At 41.5% G+C, this 23,721-nt stretch overlaps 2 protein-coding genes and 1 long non-coding RNA gene across 3 annotated transcripts in view; 1 reads left to right on the top strand and 2 right to left on the bottom strand.

The window, feature by feature from the left end:
- LOC309350924 overlaps positions 1 to 13,093 on the top strand; it is a 215,457-nt gene extending 202,364 nt beyond the window's left edge. The window contains exon 2 of the long non-coding RNA XR_014160603.1: positions 11,368 to 13,093. This is a non-coding gene — a long non-coding RNA (uncharacterized lncRNA). The remainder of the gene's footprint in view (positions 1 to 11,367) is intronic.
- KICS2 (KICSTOR subunit 2) lies at positions 7,783 to 14,282 on the bottom strand. Its single transcript, XM_081878046.1, has 3 exons — positions 14,004 to 14,282; positions 10,916 to 11,204; positions 7,783 to 9,088 (listed from the first exon to the last, which is right to left on the bottom strand). The coding sequence occupies exons 1-3, from the start codon at positions 14,236 to 14,238 to the stop codon at positions 8,272 to 8,274; spliced, it is 1,341 nt and encodes a 446-aa protein (XP_081734172.1). The 5' UTR covers positions 14,239 to 14,282; the 3' UTR covers positions 7,783 to 8,271.
- Positions 14,283 to 16,161: 1,879 nt separating this feature from the next.
- Positions 16,162 to 22,070, bottom strand: LOC309350842 (large ribosomal subunit protein eL20). The gene is made up of 5 exons (XM_081878137.1): positions 21,912 to 22,070; positions 20,806 to 20,985; positions 18,555 to 18,684; positions 17,227 to 17,336; positions 16,162 to 16,310 (listed from the first exon to the last, which is right to left on the bottom strand). Exons 1-5 carry the CDS (start codon positions 21,927 to 21,929, stop codon positions 16,218 to 16,220), a joined length of 531 nt encoding a protein of 176 aa, XP_081734263.1. The 5' UTR covers positions 21,930 to 22,070; the 3' UTR covers positions 16,162 to 16,217.
- Between the last annotated feature and the right edge of the window lie 1,651 nt (positions 22,071 to 23,721).

The following is a 23,721-nucleotide window of genomic DNA, read 5'->3' as shown; positions in this document are numbered from 1 at the left end:
ACTCTTGAAACGGAGAGAATCTTATAAACCACTGGTGCAACTCCTTAAAAAAAACAGGATAGACTTCCGCTGGGAATTTCCGGAGGGCGTCTCTTTTTTCTATAAAGGAGTCAAAAGAAGATTAACAAGCCCAGAGGAAATAGGAAAGTTTACCAGAAGATATAAAGAACTTCAACAAGGAGAGGAGGAACTGAAAGGAGCTGAAGGTGGAACAAGACAGAGGGAGGACTTAGAGCTGGGAGAAGAGGAAGAACAGATTAGAAGAAAGTTGGAGGAAGACGAAGAAGAGGAAGAAGAAGAAGAAACAGAAAGGCTTTAGCGAAAAACTTAAACTTAAACCCAAATCTAATTAGTGGTTAACTCTTTAAAAAAAAAAAAAAATGACACTAAAATTATGGAGTTGGAACATCAATGGGATGAACGATAAGAAGAAACGGAATGGTATCGAGCATATATTAAAAAAGAAAAATCTAGATGTCATATGCCTTCAAGAGACACATGTGGCTAAGAAACACAGGAAAATTTTGATCAATAGGAGGCTAGGGAATGAATTTATCTCCTCAGATAAAGAGAAAAAAAGGGGAGTAGTTCTTTATATTAAAAATAAAATCGAAGCTCACCAACTATTTAAGGATGAGGAAGGGAGAATAATTGCGGTGCGCATTCGCTGGCAAGGTGAGACAATGATAATAGTAGGGATTTATGCACCTAACGGAAATAAGACACAATTTTTTAGCTCATTGGAAGAAAAGTTATTTGAATATGCGGACCAGAAAATTATTATAATGGGAGACATGAATGATGTGACCTCTATTGAAATGGACAGATTAAGAAAATCAAAGAACAATGAAGGAAAACTTCCCAAGACCTTTTTTACGTTGATTAAAAACTACAACTTAATAGATATATGGAGGTTGAAACACCCCCTAGAGAAACAATTCACCTATCATTCGGAACCGAATCAGTCGTTTTCAAGACTTGACCAAATATGGATATCGAGTGAGCTGACACCAAGAATAAAGAAAATTGAAATTCAGGCCAAAGTTATATCAGACCATAACCCAATAGAAATGGAGATGAAGGGAGTAGAAGAACGGACTTTTAGATGGAGACTAAATGATAATCTATGGGATGATCAAAAATTTACTGAAAGAATGCGGAAGAAATTAGCGGAATACTTTTTGGATAACTTAGATAAAGGGGTGAAAACAAGTACGGTGTGGGATGCAAGTAAAGCCGTAATGAGGGGCCTCTTCATCCAACAAAACGCACTGAAAAACAAGATTAAGGAAAAGAGGTCAAAAGAGATTTTGGGACAGATTATGGACTATGAACAAAAACTGATTAAAAAACCAAACAACGAAAAGATAGTGCAGGAAATAAAATCCCTTCAAACGCAATTCGCCATGATAATTAATAAGGAGATTGAGTGGAATATCAAAAGATTAAGACAAAAAAACTTTGAATATGCAAATAAGTCAGGAAAATGGCTTGCGTGGCAAGTCAAAAAAAGGAAAGAGCAAAATACAATTAGTAAAATAATAATAAATGGAAAAGAAACAACTGATTCGAAAGAAATTAGAAAAGGATTTCAGGATTTCTATGAGCAACTGTATAGGTACAAGGAAAGGAACAATATTTTTTTTTTTTTTTTAAAATAATTTTTATTGATTTTACAACATAAACAAAAAACAAATAAACATAACACGACTTCCCCAAACCTCCCCTTCCCTGCATCCAAATTTTAAAAATTTTTAGCAATTCTTCATCCCATTTTTATATTTAATTCTCTTTAAAAAAAATTCTATTTTATAAATTTCAATTTATAGCTGTAATTCTTTGTATCCAATCCCTTGACATCTTAACATTCCGAAATTTTACAACAATTTTTAAGATAGATTTTAAATTTTTTCCAGTCCTCCTCCACTGTCTCTTTCTTCTGGTCACGAATTCTGCCGGTCATCTCTGCCAATCCCATAAATTCAGTCACCTTGGTCTGCCATTCTTCCAGAGTAGGTAATTCTAAGGAAAGGAACAATAAGAGAAAAATAGAAAGTTACCTAAAAGAAAAGATAGTGAAGAAGATGTCATCAAATCAAAGAGAGCAGCTAAATGTCCCAATTTGCAGAGAAGAGGTAGAAGAAGTGATAAAAGAATTAAAAAGAGGAAAGGCCCCGGGCCCAGATGGGTTTACTTCAAGTTACTATAAAGAAATGAAAGACACGCTAATGACGCCGCTAACTGATGTAATGAACAACATCTTGACAGGAAAAGACATCCCTGGCTCCTGGAAAGAGGCCCTTATCACAATCATCCCAAAACAAGACTCGGACCTAACTCAAATCAAGAACTATAGACCCATCTCCCTATTAAATACGGACTATAAAATATTCGCTGGAGTTTTGGCTAAAAGATTAAAAAAGATACTAATAAAGCTGATACATGAAGACCAAGCGGGCTTTCTTCCTGGAAGGTTTATAAGAAAGAATACGAGAAATATAGTTAACATCATTGAATACCTGTCTGATAGATGTGATAAACCAGCAAGTTTAATTTTCTTAGACGCGGAGAAAGCCTTCGATAATGTAATTTGGGAATTTATGTTAAAGAATTTGTAAGCTATGGAGGTGGGACAAAAGTTCTTAAATGGGATAAAGGCAATTTATACAGAGCAGAAGGCGAGATTGATAATTAATAATGTGATTACTGAGGATATAAAAATATGTAAAGGAACGAGGCAGGGCTGCCCGCTCTCGCCTCTGCTCTTCATAACGGTTTTGGAGGTGTTACTGAATGCAATCAGACAAAACAAACAAATTAAAGGGGTAACTTTAGGCCTTAATGAGTATAAGGTTAAAGCCTATGCAGATGATGTGGTCTTAACGGTGGAAGAACCTATAGAAAGTATAAGGGCGTTTTTGGATGAGGTTGAACAATTTGGGAATCTTGCAGGTTTCAAATTGAATAAGAGTAAGACCAAGATGATTATTAAAAATATGGAGCAAGATGAGGTTACAAGACTGCAACAACAAACCGAAATTGAGGTTGTCAGAAAGATAAAATATTTAGGTATCTGGATTACCAACAAAAACATTGATCTATACCAAAATAACTATGTACCGGTGTGGAATAAAATTAAAAAAGATCTGACGCTCTGGACCAGGATGAAACTATCATTCTGGGGAAGAATCTCCATGGTGAAGATGATGCTGCTACCCAGGTTGTTGTTCCTGTTCCAAACACTGCCCATTTTAAAAGGAACAAAGGACTTCAAAGAATGGCAAAAAGTGATTTCCAGATATGTCTGGGAGGGGAAGAAACCAAGAATTAAATTTAAGTTGTTAACAGACGCAATAGAAAGAGGGGGCTTCGCCTTACCAGACATGAGACTTTATTACGAAGCAGCATGTCTGTGTTGGTTAAAAGATTGGGTAAAGTTAGAGAACAAAGAGTTATTAGATCTGGAGGGGTACAACAACAGGTTTGGGTGGCACGCGTATTTATGGAAGGATAAAAAGAGAGTGCATAGGGGATTCGGTAGCCACATTTTTAAAGGACCGTTAATAGAGGTTTGGGACAGATATAAAAATATATTAGAACCAAGAACACCACACTGGTTGTCCCCACAGGAGATGATAGGTGTTAAGAAAGTTAACATGAAGGAAAAATGGGGAAAGTATGAAGATATGGTTTTTTATGAAGGAGGGAAGTGGAAAGTTAAACCATACGACCAGGTCAAAATGCTCACACAAGGTTGGCTGCATTATTTCCAGATAAATGAGCTGTTTAAAACAGAGGTGAAGGAAAGAGGATATGTAGAAAAAGAATCAACATTCCAAAAAGAGATAATAAATAGTGATTACAAAAACCTTTCCAAAATGTATAAATTACTGCTGGAGTGGAATACGAAAGATGAGGAAGTGAAGTCAGTGATGGTACAATGGGCAAGGGATTTAAAGTATAACATTCAAATGGAAGATTGGGAAAAGCTGTGGAGAGTGAATATAAAGTTTACAGCCTGTACATTACTAAAAGAAAATGTAATGAAGATGCAATACAGGTGGTATATGACTCCTGTAAAATTAGCTAAGATGTATAAGACAGACAATAAGTGTTGGAAGTGTAAACTTATGGAGGGGACGTTTTATCATCAATGGTGGGAGTGCAAGAAAGTTAAAAGCTTCTGGGAGGATGTATATAATGAATTGAAAAAGATGCTAGGTTACACTTTTGTTAAAAAGCCAGAAGCTTTTCTACTATGTATTATGGGAAAGGACATCAGGAGAAAGGATTGTAAACTATTCCAGTACGCGGTTACAGCAGCCAGAATTGTGATAGCTCAGAGGTGGAAGCAGGAAGAAATGCCAACAGTTGCAGAGTGGAGAGCAAAATTGACAGAGTATGCTGAGTTGGATAAATTGACAGGGAAATTAAGATACCTAAAAGATCAAAAGTTTATTGAAGATTGGGGGAAATTTGTGGGTTATCTGGAGAATAAATGTTTTCTAAACACAACGCTAGTGGGTTTTAAAGAGGCACTGTAAAGAATTAACAAGTATTGTTCAAATCGAAATAATGTATAAAGGGAGATATGTATGGCAATATGTAAGGATGGAATGTGTTTCAAAGACTCAAATTCGAAGGAATGTCAACGTCGCTGAAGGAAGTCAAAAATGAATGGAAAGTTCTGTATTTCGGATATATTGTATTTAGAATGAGATTAATAAAAAATTTTAAAATGCAAAAAAAAAAAAAAAAAAAAAAAAAAAAAAAAAAGAAGTGCAGAAAAGTTCCAGGTGACAAAAAGCCCTGAGCATACCTGATGTGCATTTAGCTGCACTGGAGACCGTCAGTGCAATCGTCTCAAACGCAATGTCAAAGTGCTTAAAATTAATGCAGCTGAATTGCACCTAGTGACACAACCAAAAGTAGTTATTTCGGTAATAAACATTACCACAGTTCTTTTGCCGTTGTAAAGTTGTAAATAAAAGTATGTGATGCTTTTTAATGAAGCTCCCAAGGCACTCTAACCAAAATTATTTTAAAACCCATTTTAAACCCAAAGTGTACACAGGTGTACTTTCAACTGCTCTTTTGAAAACGGACAGTGATTTTAAATGTCAGCGCAAGGCCTGACTATTACTTTAACCTTCCATTTATATTGTTCTAAAGGCTATTGCTAATGCCATCAGTGTAATATGCGTAGCTATAACGGCGAGTAAAGAGTTGAACATCACAACACTTAAACCATACCTGTCACGGTCCGGTTCACAGGTGATCGAAGTCCCAGCAGGGGACGTCAGGACCGGGGGGCAAGATGGCAGGGTGGGAGCAGGGATGGGGGTCCAGAAGCCAGGAGTCAGCAGCCAAGAGTCCGAGGGTCAGAGAGCTGGAGTCAAGTAGCCAAGGGTCTGAGGGTCAGGAAGCAAGGAGTCAAGAAGTCAAGAGTCCCAGGATCAAGAAGCAGGGAGTCAAGAAGCTGAGGTTCAAGGATCAGGAAGCAAGAAACTAAACACAGCAAGGCAGGAAGCGTGTTGTTGTAGCAAAGAGCCGAAGGGAAATGCTGACCTTCTATCCCTTCCCAGCTCTTGCCACCAGGTGCTGTGAGTTACCAATCGGCCTCACCTGTGAGGCCATGCCTTGCCTCTTCAGAACAAACTTAGGAAAGTCCCAGTCCTGAAAAGTCCTATTGGTCACGGGGCTTGCACACCTGACAATACCTGCACACTATATTCTCCAGTCCCTAAGGATCTTCCCAACCAGTTTTTCAAAGAACAAAAGTAGCACAGCTGATGTTCATTTGTTCTGCAGGACGCAACTGTCTTTCCTTCAAGAAAGGGCTTCTGTTCAGGATATTGAATTATTGCAGCACTCAGCTGCAATATATCACCATTGGGAAAATGCAATTAAATCCACAGCCAGTGAGGCTTTTGCAATTTGAGGTGGTGTGTAGACGGTGGTTGAAGGAGTGTCATAGAAACCTACCGATAGATCCCATGGTATCAATAACAAAATTCCCCCTCTAGTCATACTGTGTCTTTATTTTATTGTTAATTTTCTCTGAAAGATATATGCTCTTTCTTCCCATACTGGAACATTTATCTTTTCCTGGCACTGTTGCATTGCAAAAAATGAATGAATGTACTTCCATCTCAACCAAAGGAGACTGCAGAGAAGTTGAATGCATTGCTTTTGTCTTCACAGCAGAGGGTGTAAGGCAGATCCCTTTCACAGAAAATGAGTTTTGAGGAACTCAGGCAAATGGTGGTGACAAGAGACAACATCCTAGGCCTTACTGACATTAAAACTGGCAAAACACTGGGTCTGGATAGCATCCAACCATACAAAATGGCTCATCTTCTAAGAAAAAAAGAAAAGTAAATTGTTCCTCAAATATCCCTCCATACCCAAATATTCCAAAGTGGCCAACAGAGCCATGCCGGTGGTTTGCACAGTGTAATTATCTCTTCACGAGAGAAGTATGACTAACCTCTCCAAAGAGAAGAAAATAAAAAAGCCATGCATTAGTCAGGGCTTTTCCACACTTGCCATTTATGGTGCTATAACTGCAGTTGAATCCATTTTTAAGTGCATTTGGAGCTGATATTCTACACCTTTTGTCACATGGTTGCTGTTATTACAAAGCGAGTGCCTTTTCCCCCCTCCCACACTAATGGCAGGTTGCACCCAAACTGAGAAAAGTTCTGTGGTTGTAGGCACACCGCTCCTTACCCTCCCTTGTGTCCTGCCAACCAGTAAACGTAGGATTTCTAAGCACGTGCAAGTTTTCTTTGGATTTTTTGGTATATAATACCTTGTATTCTGGAATTCTAACCAATTATAAAGGGTTAGACAAGAGGAACTCTCTGTGTCTGCCTGAGCTACAGCTGATCCCTGATTTCCCTTCACATTTCTGAATAGTTCACAAACTGACAGCTTGCACTGGTCAGAGGGAGTGGCATGAAGCAGCTATCTCCAAAACCACCCCACACAAGCCCCCACCCACCCCACAGAAAGTGGAGTGGTGCCACACAAATGACAATACTGAGGATCCATTCTGAATCTTTTGCAAATGTCGGGATCTTTTCATTTCTAGAAGGAAAAAAACAACATTTTGAGTACATTGTTCTGGAATAGTAGCTGAAGGATGGCAGCATGTGGGAGCATGCCAGAAAAGAAAAACCAGTTAACAATACCTCTATAAAAGCTAAGGTCCTTGGTTAGGTACATAGCTGACTTGGAAAGGAAGTTTAAGAAATTTGCATATCCTTAAATGCCCCAAGGCTGATTAATTTTTATTTCACGGCAGAGTTGTTGCTTCCTGGTGACGTTTTAATGCTGTCATGTATCTGTATTAGCTTGATGGTTTAAATTGCTGTATTTGAGTTTGGATCCAAGGTTGTAAAAGCTGAGTTCTGCAAGTACAATAGGACTTCTTCCTTTTGTCCCCCCTTGAAATGTATTCCTCTGCCCTGGCACTCTCCCTGAACCTGCTCTGGAGCCCCCAAACCTTCCAGAGCTGATGTAGGTGGCACTACTGGATACAAACCATGAGCTATTTTTACTATTAGCCACCTTGAGCTCTTTCAAGGAAAGATATGGGATATAATTTTTTTTAAATAAATAATAACAAGTATATACAGCTTCCTATAGCATAACTAAGCATAAGACTTAGAGAGAAAGGGATATGTAAAGACACTACCACAAGATGATGAAATGGGGCCTTATATGTGGGTTATGGAATTCCAGACCAAGGTTTTACAGAGTTGAGAAAGAAAGGTATTTTTTCCATTATGCATTTAATTTATTGCAATTATTTGCTTCAAGTTCCAACATTTTCCAGTGAATATGACCAAAGAATACTTTTAATATAAGCAATTGCTTTTGGTGGTGGGATTCACACTCCGTATTCCTATTCAAATCTGTTTCCAGCAAATGCTAAGTGACAGACCAGCAGCAGATAAAGTGCATTTAGGTAAAGGCAAACAAGTGTCATATAGACTTAAAAAAAATACAGCAGTTGAGCAAAACACCATCCTGATAGTTTTAGTGCACTACATTTGAGGAGTTTGCCACCTTCCAATTCAATTTTATATCATTCAAGCTATTCATTCCAAAAATGCTGAATATTAATATTAAACATTAAATACTTAATATTAAAATAGCTTCTATTTTTTTAAAAAATGACCAACATACACAAACAGGCATTTCTAGAAGCCTTAAAAGCCAGTCTCCTTGCAGTCCAATAAACAATTTTAATAGCAAATCCTTTTATCCTTTAGATCCAGGCTTCAGACTTGCAAATGCTTTTGAGTTCTTAAGGGAATAGGAAGTTTCATTGAGAAAAGAGATAAAATGGGAGTCTCTCTCAGACTTCTTGGATTCGAAAATAACTACAATGGTAAAATGAGGTTCGGGGCGAGTCAAAAAGTATGTGCTTTGAACTTTGTCATCATAGAAATGGACCACCTTTTCCAAACTGTTGAGGTCAGAAGCCCTGTCAGACATAATCATGATGACATTGGGCCAGTGCATAACAGGCCTGTCACTGGGAAGAGATACTACTGCAGGATACTGATCAACACCTTTGGGGGCTTCTCTGTAGGAATGGGGATGATGGTAACCATGTCCCTGAAAGCTCTCTGATCCACGGTTGTCAAAGATTAAGGAAACGTTAACAGCATCGTATTTCCTGATAAAGCTGGAAATTTTCCCAAAATAATCAGGATTGGCTTTAGCAGTCAATGTCTTCATTTCGGATGGCGTCGTTTGCCGACTAAGTGCCTCATGAAAATAAAAGCTAAATTTGGCAAGGAGGATATTCTTGAGTTTCATGAGCCACAGGAAAAGGTGTGGCGGTTGCACAGCCTTCTGAGACTGGCCGCCAAACAGGTGTTTCTTGGTTTCTCGTTGCTTCTCGAAAATCTGTCCCCAGGTCTGCAGCTTTGTGTGAGCATTGTGCAAATGGACCAAGGATGGGAGGAATTTCCACTCTGAGATCTGTGCCTGAGCCTTCAAAAGATGGGTAAGCACATCCGCTTCTAACTGGAAGCTACTTTCCAGAGGACTAAGGATTGGATGATGAAATCTAGAGAAGGGAAGACATTTCGAGATGCATGAGATGCATTGCACAGAAAAGCTATTCTCTCAATCAGCCAGGAATCCAGAGAGAGTGTATAGTTCTAGAGCATGCTTGCCAAATGCTGTCCTTCCCGGAAACAACACCATGGTACAAAACAGAATCGAAGAACTTTGTCACTACTTCTAATAGGATTTTAAGATCTTGGCAACTCTGCATGTTACATTCATGCACCAGGTACGCTGAATAAGCAGCTCGCCCATGTTCCACTCACCAATTTATCAAAGTTGAGTATTTTCTATGCTTGTCTCCAAGGGACACAACAGCCACATTCACAGATCACAAGAAGCCATAAACCATGGTAAATCATGCCCGCTTCAATCCTCTTGGATCACATTGGCAGAAAGCAAACCATAATCCCCAGCTAGGTGTTGTATTTGAACAAGGAACCATGGTATGTTTTGCTCCTAACAAACCATAATCTTAGCCAAGGTTTATTCTTGGCTTACTGATTATGGTTGTTGGGAGCAAAACAAAGCAGAGTCAGAACATTAAGCCAGAGATCATGGTTTGTTTCCTCCACACAGTAGTGGAGAGGAAATAAACAGACCAGAAATGTATGTTCAAGGTAAACCATTAATTACAGCATACATGTGAAGTGGGCCAGTACTTCCAAGTGTTGGATAATGTATGATTTACTCCCAAATTCTGCAAAAAACAACAACCCTCCAACTCACCATAGAATACTTCACATTTGGATGCAGCAGAAAACTTTGGTCAGAATAAGTTATACTAATTAAATTATATAAACATCCACTTGAAAGTGACCCGCTACTCATTTCTACAAAATTTCAGCTCCAATTGGTTCCAACGACCAGGTCAACAGCCATTTTATTGTTACTGCAAACTAGATAAAGAAGAAAAAGCACAGACCAGTGCTCAAATTGTTTCCTAATGAGAGGAACATTCCTGATATTGTGTCTGGAAAAATGTTCCCTACTTGGAGACAATGTGCCTTCAGTCCACCATATAAGACTCTCAGCTAACCAAGTTTAAATGAAGCAGAATTTAAACTGAATGCAAGCCTTGTCGGGGACATCTAGTGAAAAACTGTAATTCCAGAAAATTGCCAACTGAATGATGATGAAGGCGGCTGAATGACAAAACTTACACTGTCTCAGAAATGTGTACTAATTAAAAGCCTTACCACAGACACCATTACAAAGTCATTTCCACACCTGCTTTCTACACACACAAAAATGTCTACTTCTGACACTGGCAATTAAGAAATACAGATATGAAACCATATTTTTAAAAAAATTAAATTATGGGGAACTATTTAAAATTAATTTGTGGATGTTGCAGTTTAGAAAAATCATGATGATAAGGCTGAGAGGATGTGCTTATGTTTCATATGCTTAAGGAAAGATCTCATGCTTCTCAATTTTGTACCAACCCTAAATCTGTGATTATGTTCTTAAATTTAGGCACTATGTATAAATTTGCAGGCTTCCTGAGCCCATCACAAAAAAAAAAAAAAAAAATTAAGGGGTAGGGGAAGATGAAAGTTAATGAAATTATTGGATAGCAAACAAGATAGAAACTGTGCCAGATCCCTGTTCCAACTGCTGGTCATCTAAAACACCGGGGTGGGGTGAGGAATTGCAGAGACTTTGTTGGCATTGTTCATACATGTTAAACTCGTTTTTTGCTAATATGTAAAATGGTATAAAGACTAGACCATTTGGATTCCGGACTGCTTTTACATTGACAAAGATATAATGCAATTTTTCAATCCTTCTGCTTAAAATAAAGACATTAAAAGGACACACTGACCTTGAGCTGTATTTTTTAAGGATGGATTCCAAGATGTTGACCAGTTCCTCGGAGTTGATAAACTTTTGGGTGCTAAGGCTATACATTTTTTCATAGAAATCAGCAATTTCCATTCGAGCCTGAACAAAATAACAGAGCTGCTCAGACAGGTGAGAAAGCAGTTCTTCTAGGTGAGGGGCTGTTCCCCCCAATGCATTCCGACCCGTTGCCACCACCTTCTTCAGTTCATTATGCAGAGATGTATATATGGTTCGTATAGAGTCTTTTCGGCTGAAGAATGACTGTCCACCTGTATTTTTTTTAAAGAAGTATGTATTACCCATACCATGGATGAAAAACGCACAAGATGAAACAATATGCCCCCGTAGTTAATTAGCAATTGCATATTAAGCAGCAACAATGACTTGTAAGAGATTTCACTATTACGTAATAGAAGTTTGCATTTTAGCAAGTTTAACCTCTACTTTTTCCAAATTAATTTTTCATCAGGGGCCTTCTGCCACATTGCTTGTTCATGCCTTGTTTTCAGAAAGGTCTAAATATTACTTCTAAGTTTGCTGGGAAGAATATACTCAACCTAGAAGTAACCTCTTCTCTAAGGATTTTACACAGCATTGCCATCATTAAATGTTAATAACTCATGTTGCTATTAATAGCTAGACTTTTGAATGTGTTTTTGACCAAACAACACGAAACACTTTTAAGTTTTTTAAACCCTGAAATCTGAAACGTACAGTCATGAATATACCAACATTCTAACTGCAAATCACAACTCAAAGAGAACAGATGAACTCAAAGACCTGCTCATTAGTCCTTAAAAGCACACAAGCAAGTACATTTTAAATTATTTAAGATTAAGAAAGCTTAAGCATGTATTTTCCCAAGAGCCACATCACACCTCAAGGGAGTCACAAGACCCATTAAGGGAAGGAAGCAGAGTTAAGTAATCAAATGCAAAGAACATAGTGCATGAGAGTAATATAATTCTTATTTGTAACCAGCTGTGATTTTGAAAGCAAGGACTAAAAATCCGTCCAAGATTCTTTAACTCTTTTCATGCTTTTATTTTTCCGACTCCAGCAAGTGCAAAGTTCCTCTGCAACTCTTCTCTCCTTTTGTCTCAAGGCTTTTTTCAGAATATGAGACTTCAGGAAGGACTTATGCTTTTCTGTTTTTGGACAGTGCCTATTCGATGATTTTATTAAACTGGTGTTGCTGACAGTTCTATGTGACAACCTAGTTCTGCAAACATGAGCCTTAGAAGAACCAGAAAGCCCTAACAGGTTACTGATATCAGCACATTACCTGGACTGCCAGTGCCATGTCAAAGAATGCTGTTTTAGAGTAGCTTTATAAATCTGAACAAACGTTTAAGTTGCTCAATGATTTGAAAGTTAATCTGCAGCCTGAACGATGAAGGACCCATTCACCACCCTCTCCTTCCCAAGTCTATTAACTGGGACTCTTTCTATCACATTTAAATGGCCAGTCCAGCACCCAAAATGATTCCTGCCTATTAGTTTCCATTCGGCAACAGACTGCCTTGCATGAATCAGATTTCTGTTCTAGCTAGCTCAGTAGTATTGCCTAAAAAAAGCTCACCAACTTAAAAAAAGCTCAACAACTTTGGTTGGTCCTTTGGCCAGCTCTCACGGCCCTTCACTTCATCAAATCTGGCCCTCTTTGAAAAAAGTTTGGACACCACTGGCCTACATTAACTGGCAAAATCTCCACACCAGTGTTTCCAACTGAACCTCAGATCTAACTGCATGCAAAGCAGTTGCTCCAGCACTTGCTTTCACTATCAAGCTGCAACAGAACAAAAAGCCGATGTATTGTGTTAAAAAAGGGGGCCCTCAATATTGTTATTATTGAATTCAGTTTCTGCCGGGCAAGAAACGGGACCTATAAAGGCAGGATGACAGGATGTATTGCTTGTGATGAACATTGGGAGTATGAAGCAACTCTTCCATGAAACACGTACACCTTTGCCAGCAAATATACCTTTGAGCTGTCCCTAGGTTTTGTTTGTTCTGCTGAACATCCCAAGGCTGTTGTGGATATGGATGTCTGGAAAGGTGTGGGGGGGTGAGTGAAGTGCAGAAGGGGGATGACATGGGCCCAACCCCTCAGCATAGGAGCCAACTCCTAGGGGCCGAGGTCCCTTTGCCCCCCCCCCCAAATAAAATACCTGAGGGAGCTGGGGAGGCAGCCAAAGTTGATGGGTGTTGCCATTCAAATGAGGTAAGTGCGCCACACCTTGTTTATGCGGGGATCATAGCTGTCAACCTTCCCCTTTTTTACGGGAAATTCCCTTATTCCAGCGCCATTTCCCACTGCTTCCCACTGCTATCCCGGATTGTTAGATATCCGGTAGACTGTCCCTGGGGACAGGTGAAGCTGCTGATCCCTTATTTTCAAGGCTGCTGATCCCTTATTCTCAAATCTGAAAGTTGACAGCTATGGCAGGGATGCGGCTTATTATTCTTATGGGTTAAACCACAGAGCCTAGGACTTGCCGATCAGAAAGTCGGCGGTTCGAATCCCTGCGACGGGGTGAGCTCCCATTGCTCGGTCCCTGCTCCTGCCAACCTAGCAGTTCGAAAGCACGTCAAAGTGCAAGTAGATAAATAGGTACCGCTCTGGCGGGAAGGTAAACGGCGTTTCCGTGCGCTGCTCTGGTTCGCCAGAAGCGGCTTAGTCCTTCTGGCCACATGACCCGGAAGCTGTATGCCGGCTCCCTCGGCCGATAAAGCGAGATGAGCGCCGCAACCCCAGAGTCGGCCACGACTGGACCTAATGGTCAGGGGTCCCTTTACCTTTACCTATAGCTGGGGGTCTCAGGGCAGTTCACATAATATCTGCCCCCCACCCCGATATTTTATTCAAGTTGGCACCCCTGCCCTCACTCAACAGCTACACCTCGGGACCAACTGCTGGCGGGCCTGAGGAGAAGTTCCGCCCATCAAGGAAGAACTGCCCTTCTCTGTCGAGGGGAGACCTGCGCCTCAGTTGAATGGGGCGGCGGAGGAGGGGGGAGGAGAGAAGAAAAGCGGCCCCAAAGCAGCATCAGCGGCCCGGTCGGTACCTAGTTTCTGGCCCAGGAAGGTCATGCTGTGATAGGCCTTCTCGGCCGCGGCCAGGTGGGCCAAGCCGGCCAGCAGCGAGAGCCAGCTGGCGCCCGCGCTCTTGTTGGCCTCGCGCTCCTTCTCCACATTGTCCTTGGCCTTGTCGTAGGAGAAGATGCCCAGGTGCGAGAAGAAGGTCTCCAGCACCGCCTGCTCCACCGGCACCGGCGCGCCCACAGGGGTAGACTCCCCCATTCGCCCGCCACGGCAGCCACCTCTCCCGCGCCCCAACGCGGAGACATCCACAAACACACGCGCGCGCGCGCGCAGGCATATACACCTACAGGACAAGTCACGTGAGCCGGAGGGCGGCCATCATAACCCCCCCCCGCACGCCCGCCCCTTCCCTATTCAAGAGCCAATCGGGCTGTAGGGAAGGGGCAGCGCCACGTGATCTATCAGGGAAGCCACAGGGCGGGGGAACCCGAGCGAGGCTGGTGAGGGCGGGGACGAGGAATCAGGGGAACGAATCCTATTGGTTAGTGAATCCAATAATAGGCGAGGCGCGGGGACTAATTTATTTCCATAGGAGCGCAGCGAGGACAGAAGGGCTCAAGTCCTAGAGCGGCGGCCCGAAGGCTGCAGTCGCCAACCTTGCATTTTCAGGCACTTCGACGATGGGGTTGAAACTCGTTCCTTCTCTACTCATCCACTGATAATGGCCAGGTTTGGGGCCCAGTCAGGCTGGGGATTGGCCTCCGATGCCCAAGACTGTATCAGGCTTCCTTTTTCCATTCCACTTACACAACTCAGCACCCAATTCTTTACCAAAAGACATGCTACCAGTCTGTTTTGCAGCTTTCTTAGTCGTCCTATATTTTTCTGTTAATATCAAGATTATTGGTCAATTTGTCCTTGCTTCCTGTGTTTGGATTCTGAGAAAGAACTAAGAGGAAAGACATAGAGCCCCCGACCCCAGGTTTTGTTTTTTAAACTCTGGAGAAATTTTCCAAACTTAAAAGTAGAAACATCAGGCGAAAGACGACTATCATGGTATCAGCATTGCCTGTCCAGTTGCCTTTAAGTCAGTCAGCTGTAACGCCACCTGCCCCATATCTGGCATTTTGTGTAGCATCAGCCAAAGGTTCTCCACACCCGCTATAGCCACAACTTTTGCGCCTCACATTACCCTTCCCAATGTTTTCAACTATTTTTATAGTGAGTCTGTCAAGTCAAAATACAGTGGTATCTCGGGTTAAGAACTTAATTCGTTCTGGAGGTCTGTTCTTAACTTGAAACTGTTCTTAACCTGAAGCACCACTTTAGCTAATGGGGCCTCCCGCTGTGCCACCACTGCACAATTTCTGTTCTCATCCTGAAGCAAAGTTCTTAACCTGAGGTAATATTTCTGGGTTAGCGGAGTCTGTAACCTGAAGCATAGGTACCACTGTATTCAACTCAGTCATAGCCCACACAAACTCTGGTGCAAATATGCAGGGATACTTTCAACACCTGGCATAGTGGACAATTTGGGGAGGCCTCTATGTCCTGGCAGGATCCACTAAGCCTGGCATTCCACCCACCTACTTGCAGCCAACTGGTACCTCCAGCCTCTGTACCTCATCTGCTGTTCCTAAGAACAAGGCAAGACTGCTTTTCTTTGTACACAGTTTACACATTGGAGCAATAAATATGTGTAGGCTACACCAACCTAGCATTTTCTTGTGTTCATAATGGAAGTATTGTGTGTTCTTCTTTGCTAGTTTTGTTGAGTTGGAGTCTGTTTACATGTTAAGGAAAGTGACAGGCATAATAAAAAGTACAAAATATAACTTTCTATACGTAGTTTCTGTATCTGCCACAGTCGTGTGCCTAGCAATTTAAGGTAGCAAATGACTACTTGTGGCAATAACAATTACCTGTTTCTCAGCAACCTGAGAAACTTTGCTCTTCTCTTTTCTAAAGGCTCTTTGTGATAAGCTGACAAAGCGAGTCTGTGTATGGGTCTATCAGAGAGCATCCTGTTCTGTGAATGATACTCTAGATCCATCAGCTCCCTTGTCCTTCCACAGATGCACAGCAGAGAGGTGGGAAGAGGATGACAGGCAGATGTGCAATTTCCCTCAACATTGTATTTGCAAAGTTAGGACAATTATGTTCCAGACCTAACAAAAATAATCAGAAGTTCAAAAAGAACTTTATTGAAACTCAGAGCAAATGAACCAAGTCTGCATTTAGAAGAACGTGTTTGGTCTCTTGGTGGTGAAGCGCGGCTTATGTTGACGACGCAGGACTCTATGTGGCAGAGGGAACTTGATTTTGGAATCCTGTAGGAAAACAAAGCATTAGTAAATGTTCATTAGACCCTAACTAGTAAAATTAATTCATGGCTACTATGTTTTAATAATTGACATTACTACACAAGAAAAATAGAGTTAGTAAAAATAAATTAACATCTTGGATGTTAATAGCAACAGGGATGCACCTTTCTAATCCCCACACACATGTAATAAAGGCAGCATCCCAAAGCTGCTAAAAAGTCACTAGTGCAAAATGTCTTTTAGGTGTCCTTCAATATCAGATACGTTTCAGGCTCCATACCCTTTCTGATGGGACCACAAAAATATATAAATCCATTTTTCCCAGTAATATCATGGTACCACTTACATATCTGCACCAGAATCTGCATTGTGGTAAAAAAACAGCTGGGGGACACACTGCACTGCACTAAAATTATATGATTTTTTTATAATAAGCCAAAACCAAACAAACATCTGTATGTTTTAATCAGCAAAGAAGAAACAAAGACTGAATCCTTAGAGGACATTTTGCAAATGAACATTTTAAAGAACAAAACAAGATGTGTATACATAATACTATAAATTTGAAACTAAGCAGCAAGAGGAGAAATAGGTTTCTCTTATTAAATAAGAGCATGTTGTTTCATGTTATATAACACAAAAGTATTTTTACAGTAAAAGAAAATGGGTCCATGCATGAGTATAATGCGTTTTCCCTCCCTCATCTACAATCTGCACCCCCTCTTGTCCCAGAAATTGCTCTAGGAGGATGGGGGATTCTCTTGAGTGAAGATCTGCTCATGCAGACCCAGTATAGGCAATTTTACATGATTGAAATTTGATTTGGTTTAGTACTGTAGTTTTTTATTGACATCACTTTGATGAAGACTGTTCCATTCTCAACTTTGTAGAGATGTCAAAAGTACGCATTTAATCTACTTACATGGAACTGCTTGACAGCTGGTCTGCGGCACTTGTTAGCAGCGATCTCTTCAACTTTCATGATCTGAATTGAGTGAGCACGAGCTCTATGACGGGCTCCCATATCGCGATCTGTAATATGCCAGACAATTATGAACTATTCTAATAACATAAACAAGGTTGAGCCCTGTAACTAGATATCTGTACATACACAAATACACAATCTTGCTGTATTTATTTGTAGGACCTTCAATTTCACTTTCAAAGGCACAGCAGCTCTTGAAAGGCGACAAGGTACATTTAATATCTGCACACACGGCAAGAACATTTTATTATAAACAATGCTCTTTGGGTTTGTATGCAGTTTTAAATTTCAACACCAGTAACAATTTGTGGCTCTTCCATCATGTAATCTGCACATGTGGATAGTCCTAAAGGACAGCCAAAGTTCCCAGTTGACAAAAAAAAAAAGTTAAAAGTAATTTTCACACAACAAATCACATGAATTAGGTGGCAGAGTACAGTTTATACAGTGTTTCTCAAACTTTGGTCCCCGGCTGTTGTTGGACTACAACTCCCATCATCCCTGATCACTGGTCCTGGAGCTAGGGGTGATGGGAGTTGTAGTCCGACAACAGCAGGTTGGTTTTGAGCCATGCTAACCTTTTCGATGACCCAAACTAGGTCAAGATAAGTCTGGCTATGAACAGATTAAAAGAATGAAACTTATCTTGACCTGGCTTGGGTCAATGAAAAGAATGCCAGACACATTATCCATAACTAAGACCCATCAAGAACAATGGAATGTGCATCAGTCCCAAACTTGTTTATGACTAGAGCACACAAAGCTGCAACTTATTTTTCAAAAAACCTTAAGAGTTGTATCCAACACTGCATGAACAAAATTCCACTTGTGCGGGACTTGTTTATTCTCCCCCCAGTGCACACCCAAAAAAAAAAAAAAAAAAAAATCAGCTCTGAGCGGGGGTCCCCCAACCATCAGGAGATAATTTTGAGGGAATAGGAGGTGCTGGGAGGGTCAGGAGATAAAGTTCTGTTGCACACATATAAGTCTGTGGTACGGCATTTGTTGGAAACAACCTTTAATGTTAAAGAATCTGCATGGGTGGAGCAAAACTACCACCACAACTCTTAAGTCACAGAAATATAGGTTGCAGCCAACTATAACCTGGCTTCATATAAAATGCTTAGTCAATTTAGGTTGCATAACTAATCAAAATAAATGCAATGGATGACACGATAAAAACTTTGAATTATTTCCTCTTTTTCATTATCTTTCAATAGTGGTATCGAAAAGAAAACAAAAATACCAAAAGCGTCTCTACTTACAGCACTGTGTAACAGCTCCAGCAGTTGTCAAATCCCTGTACTCCCTGTACATGTTATGAGTTCCACTACGAGAATCATAGCGCAGCCAGATACCGAAATTTTTCACCTTCAGCGGAGACTTCTCAAAAACCTGATTGCATTAATAACATTGTCAGAAAAATCACATTACAGACTACCAGTGCTTTATATAACAAGTGAAAGAATCAACAAATGGATCAGAATGGAGAGATTTCATTGCTGTTAAATTTATATGGCAGGAATAGGGAACCTATTAACTTCCAGATGTTTTAGACTCCCATCAGCCATCATGGCCAATGTTCCAGGATGATAAACTGTTCAAAACTCCCATTGTTCTAGGCACATTTTGTGGCAGGAAATTTCATTAGTGCGAGCAGTTTCTGAGCTCTGGGAGCAGTACGGCGCCTAAGATTTCAGATTAAAACTGCAGAGTGGAAGCAAAGGAGGACATTTTTCTGACTCCCATTTTCCAGCTACTCTCTGAAGATTGGAGAAGAGACCCTCTTAAGAATATTAGGTGGTGGGAGGGGAAGGACTAGACCATGTGAAAAATGAACATAATATTTTAGCTGTTCATTCATTTTCAGCACTGTACTGTTATTAAAGAAGCATGCCTAGACATTCCGTTGATGTACTCATAACCGAGGTTTAAGGTGCCATTTAGCTCCTAGCTTTCATATCTGTGTTTCTAACACCGGGATGATGGGAGTTTTATTTCAGCAACATCTGGAGGGCTACAGATTCCTCATCTCTGTTATATGGTATATATGGCTTTCATTACTACAAAATGCTGCTGAGTACAAAGTACTGCTTTAAGTACTGTATGTGGATCATGCCTGGAACTAATATGCAGGCATCACAAAACAACCTAGTAAGAATGTAAAATTTCCTTGGTACAGCAAACCAATGTCCATCTGCAGCAGCATAGACTAATCTGTGGCCCGTCAACTGCTATGGACTCCATCTCTCATCAGTCCTATCAAGCATTGTCAAATGCTGATGAGAGATGCAGTTCTGAAATCCAGTTTCGGAGATCCTGGTGTAATCCTATGCATGTTTTTTCAGAAGCCCCACTGTATTCAAAAGGGCTTATATCGTAAGTGTGCTTATGATTGCAGAATTAATCTAAAAACAACTGTGGACAGAATGCCAGAAGATGCTTTCAGAAGCTCAAAATAGTATATAAATATGAAGGTTAGTATCTGATTTTCAGAAGTAGCATGAAAGATTCATTTAGTAATCAACCATTTAATGCAACTATGCTAGCGGCCATCAACACATCTTGTGGTGGTAAATTAGCTGCAGATTAAGTGTTAAGTTTCACTTTCTTTCATTTGACTCCAGCTTATTGCCAATAAGCTCTACTGGGTGAACTCAAATTATAGTATTTTAAGAAAGAAATCTCTCCATGCGAATTAGAATTTTATAACCAATTTTCAATCTCAACCCTTCCAGGCCAATTTGGATTCTTTTAAATGAGAAACAATCTCTAGACCAGGCTTTCTCAACCTTGGGTTCCCAGATGATGTTGGACAACTCCCATCATCCCATACCACCTGGGATTTGACTACCCTATGTAAATTCTGCTGAAATCAAGAGATTACTTTGGAGGTTTATAAGGAATATTTTTCTACGTCCTTGCCCTATGTCTACCCCTTTTAAAAACTGTAAAATGCCCCAAACATTACAGTAATACAGAATATCCTGCCAAATCCACACGCTACACCAGTTAGATTCTTCAAAGAAGTAGTAGCATGATACAGAGAAACACAGCAACATTAATTTTAAGTGTTTTCAAAATGGAGGGAAAGCATTTCAAGCTGCAATCCTAACTCCCACCTACCTGGAAGCCCTACTGCATTCAATAGGAGTTACTTCTGAGTAAGCATGATTAGGATTGCACTGACAATGTGCAGCGAAATACTCAGCAAAATTTTTGAGCCAACCTACAGCACTTAAATACTTTTGACGAAGCCAAAAAAGCTAGACCAGACATTAATAAAGCATTGGTCAAATATATGTATGCGGAACCTTTGGCCCTCCAAATGCTGCTGAACTAGCATGGCCAAATGACAAGGATGGTAGGAGTTGTAATGCAGCAACATCTGGAGGGACAGAAGTTTCCCACAGGTGATATATACAAGCTAGGGAATATTGGGTTAAGCAAATAAACAAGCATTCCAACCACAAAATTAAACAGGTCTTTAAGATTTAAGTTTGTTTGTGGTCTTACCTGTCCACAGTACACAATTTCCCCAGAAGATTTCTTCATCTTCTTCAGCTGAGAGACAAAGTACCAGAAACGGGACTTTGCAACAACATGATTAGGAGCAAAGATGCGCATACGATAGAGAGGTGGTGTTGGGCACTTAGGAGTGGGGAGGCATCTCCCAACAACTTTGTACTCCCTCAGCTGAAAGAGAGAGAAAACAAACATGAAAAATCCATACTGCTTTTAGAGCCAGGGTGTTTTTACCTGCAAGATGATTGTAAAAAATGAATTACTTGTGCAACGGTAAAGGTAAAGAGATCCCTGACCATTAGTTCCAGTCGTGACCGACTCTGGGGTTGCAGCGCTCATCTCGCTTTATTGGCCGAGGGAGCCGGCGTACAGCTTCCAGGTCATGTGGCCAGCACGGAAACACCGTTTACCTTCCCGCTGGAGCGGTACCTATTTATCTACTTGCACTTTGACGTGCTTTATAACTGCTAGGCTGGCAGGAGCAGGGACCGAGCAACGGGAGCTCAGCCCATTGAGGAGATTCGAACCACCAACCTTCTGATCTGCAAGTCCTAGGCTCTGTGGTTTAACCCACAGCGCCACCTTATCTTGACGTTAATCATACTGAGCTCTGTACATTGTGCGCACACACATCGGCCCATCCCTGACATACAGGGAAAGTATATTTCAACGATCAGTAGTTTGCCCAGTTCAAAAGATGCACGAAGACCAGCCCCGACTGGAAACTGCATGTTCCCATGAGGGTGGAATGGAGGCGAGAGGAGGAGGCCTGATATAAAGGGGGAAGCCTCCCCATTCCACGGCCTTGGAGTGTGTGTGGGGGGGGGACCATCCGCCTTAGGCGGGGCTTCTCAGCCAAGCGCGTCTCCCGGAGGCTCCACGCTGCGAGGAGCTGACGGCGCCAGGGCCGCCATATTGGGCGCTCGCTCGTGGCCTGAGCCAGACAAGGCCGAGGAAAGACCCACGGAAAGCCGCCTCCTCCCTGGGCCGCCGCCGCCACCACCCTCAGCCGCTTTCCCCCACCCCCGCCCGCTTTGCCTTATTAGAAGCGTCCGCCCGACACGCCCGCAAGCCCGCGAGACCGGCGCTTCGCTTACGGTGCCCGACGCCTTCATGGTGCTGCCTCTCTCGCTGCCACCCAGAAAAGGAAGGCCCGCATGCGCGAACACCCGCACGTCACCAACCCGACGCGACGCCCCGCCTTTCCGGGGAGCTGCCGCCCGCGTATTGGTTTCGCGCGGAAGGCCTTCTGAATGGGCGCGAGAAACGTCCGTCTCGAGACGGAACACGTCGCTTATTAGTCAGTTTTCCAACGGAATTGACGTGAACGGCCTCAAAGGGGGGGGGGGCGTGTAAAGCTCGTGGTTCGCGGCGCGACCAAAATCTACGTGAATGGCGTAGGTCTCTCATAGGCACGTCACTGCAAATAAGGCAGCTGAAAGTTTAAATTCGGATGCTTCTGTCATTCTGAAAGGATAAAATGATGGCGTTGCTATGCTTAGCAAATTTACAGTCCACCAGTTGCCTGTGTTCAAGGCAGGACAGCTGCCACTCATGCCATAATATGTAAGTGATGGCATGAGAAAAGCATCAATTATGATGCTAGATAATCTTCCCCCTCCACTCCAGCCAGCAACAGCCACACGTTTCAGAGAGGAAGATGCCATAGGTCTTGTATTCCCAGAGATCTTTTGAGGATCGTCACATGATGGAGCAGGAAATTATTATCATTATCCTGCACCCAGCAGGAATCAACAACCACCTCATTAGAGATTGGCCTAGTAAAAATGCATTCTCAGTCCTCCATCAACAAAATTCAGAGTGATATACTTCTTCTTGACCTAGAACTCATTGAAACATGAATTCCCCTTTTCCTGGATTAGAGATGTTATAATCTCTATGCAGTCCAAATTACAAGGCACTTTGCACCTCCCACCTGCAATCATTTGAAATGTATATGCTCAATTGGATTTGACTTTAAACCTGTGGCGCTTTTCCTGAATTTTCACTACTGACTGGGAAGATGGTAGCATAGGGTAATCACTACTATCGAAAATGCAACTGCATGGCTTGCAAGTGTTACCATGAATATGCTTCTCTACATTTTAAGGCTTAACCTGGCCAATAATTAACAGCCATCATAAATACACAGAGAGTCCAAAAGGGGTGGGTATGAAGGGACAGGATACCCAAATCCTGTCTGTGAAATCACCCCAGGCCTCAAAACTGTCCAGACTTCCTTTTGTCTTCTAAAAATCCAAAACAGCTTTTCTCTGCTCTATCACAAGATGCTGTGCATAGGCAAAATGTTACTTTTAAAGGCTAATGAATAGCCTCTGTCAATGCCAAGAATACTCAGGCCTGAGAAACGAATCTTATCTCATTTGGTTGCAACATCTTGGACATGTTGAACCACCAGGGCTCCTTGACCCACCCCCTCGGCTTCTCATTCCCCTTTCCTGGGAAGGATGCCAAGAGTCCACAATAGTCCCAAGACAGCTTTCTGTTCATGCTCAGAGGAACTCATGGGCAGGACTCTGGAAGAAGGAGGAGAAAAGGGGAGGGAACTGAAAGGGTATATATGCTCTGTGCATATGACTGTGAATTCGTGCATGCTTTTTGTGAGTTATCACACTTGCTCCTTCTACCAGTTCATGGATGGTAGAAATAAAAGCTTTTTCTCCGAAACTATTCTTTGAGTGTCTGTTGACTCCCACTTCCCTTTCCCGGGCGCAATATTTTTCCCACCCGAGGGCAAAGCCTCATAAGGCTACAGGTAAAAGGTAAGTAAGTCCATTGTTTGGATTAGCAGTAACTGATCAACACAGGAATTAGCAATGTGACAGCATGTCTTTCATAAACCCAGATACTCAGAAACAGTAACAACAACAGTAAACCCTCTGGATT

This window comes from Podarcis erhardii (assembly GCF_964252035.2).
Source record: "Podarcis erhardii genome assembly, chromosome: 10".
NCBI lineage: Eukaryota > Metazoa > Chordata > Lepidosauria > Squamata > Lacertidae > Podarcis > Podarcis erhardii.
Note: the sequence above shows the minus strand (reverse complement) of the source record. Positions and strands in the feature narration are given on the sequence as shown.

Bases quoted from the DNA above. Each gene is read 5' to 3' on its own strand.
- KICS2 (XM_081878046.1), bottom strand. From the start codon at position 14,238: ATGGGGGAGTCTACCCCTGTGGGCGCGCCGGTGCCGGTGGAGCAGGCG. The intron at 11,205-14,003 runs GTACCGACCGGG...AAAAAAATACAG, and splicing joins CTTCCTGGGCCAGAAACTAG to GTGGACAGTCATTCTTCAGC. The intron at 9,089-10,915 runs GTCAGTGTGTCC...TCCCTTCTCTAG, and splicing joins CTTAAAAAATACAGCTCAAG to ATTTCATCATCCAATCCTTA.
- LOC309350842 (XM_081878137.1), bottom strand. The intron at 17,337-18,554 runs GTAAGTAGAGAC...GGCATATTACAG, and splicing joins TGGAGCTGTTACACAGTGCT to ATCGCGATATGGGAGCCCGT. The intron at 16,311-17,226 runs GTAAGTAGATTA...GTTTTCCTACAG, and splicing joins CAGCTGTCAAGCAGTTCCAT to GATTCCAAAATCAAGTTCCC.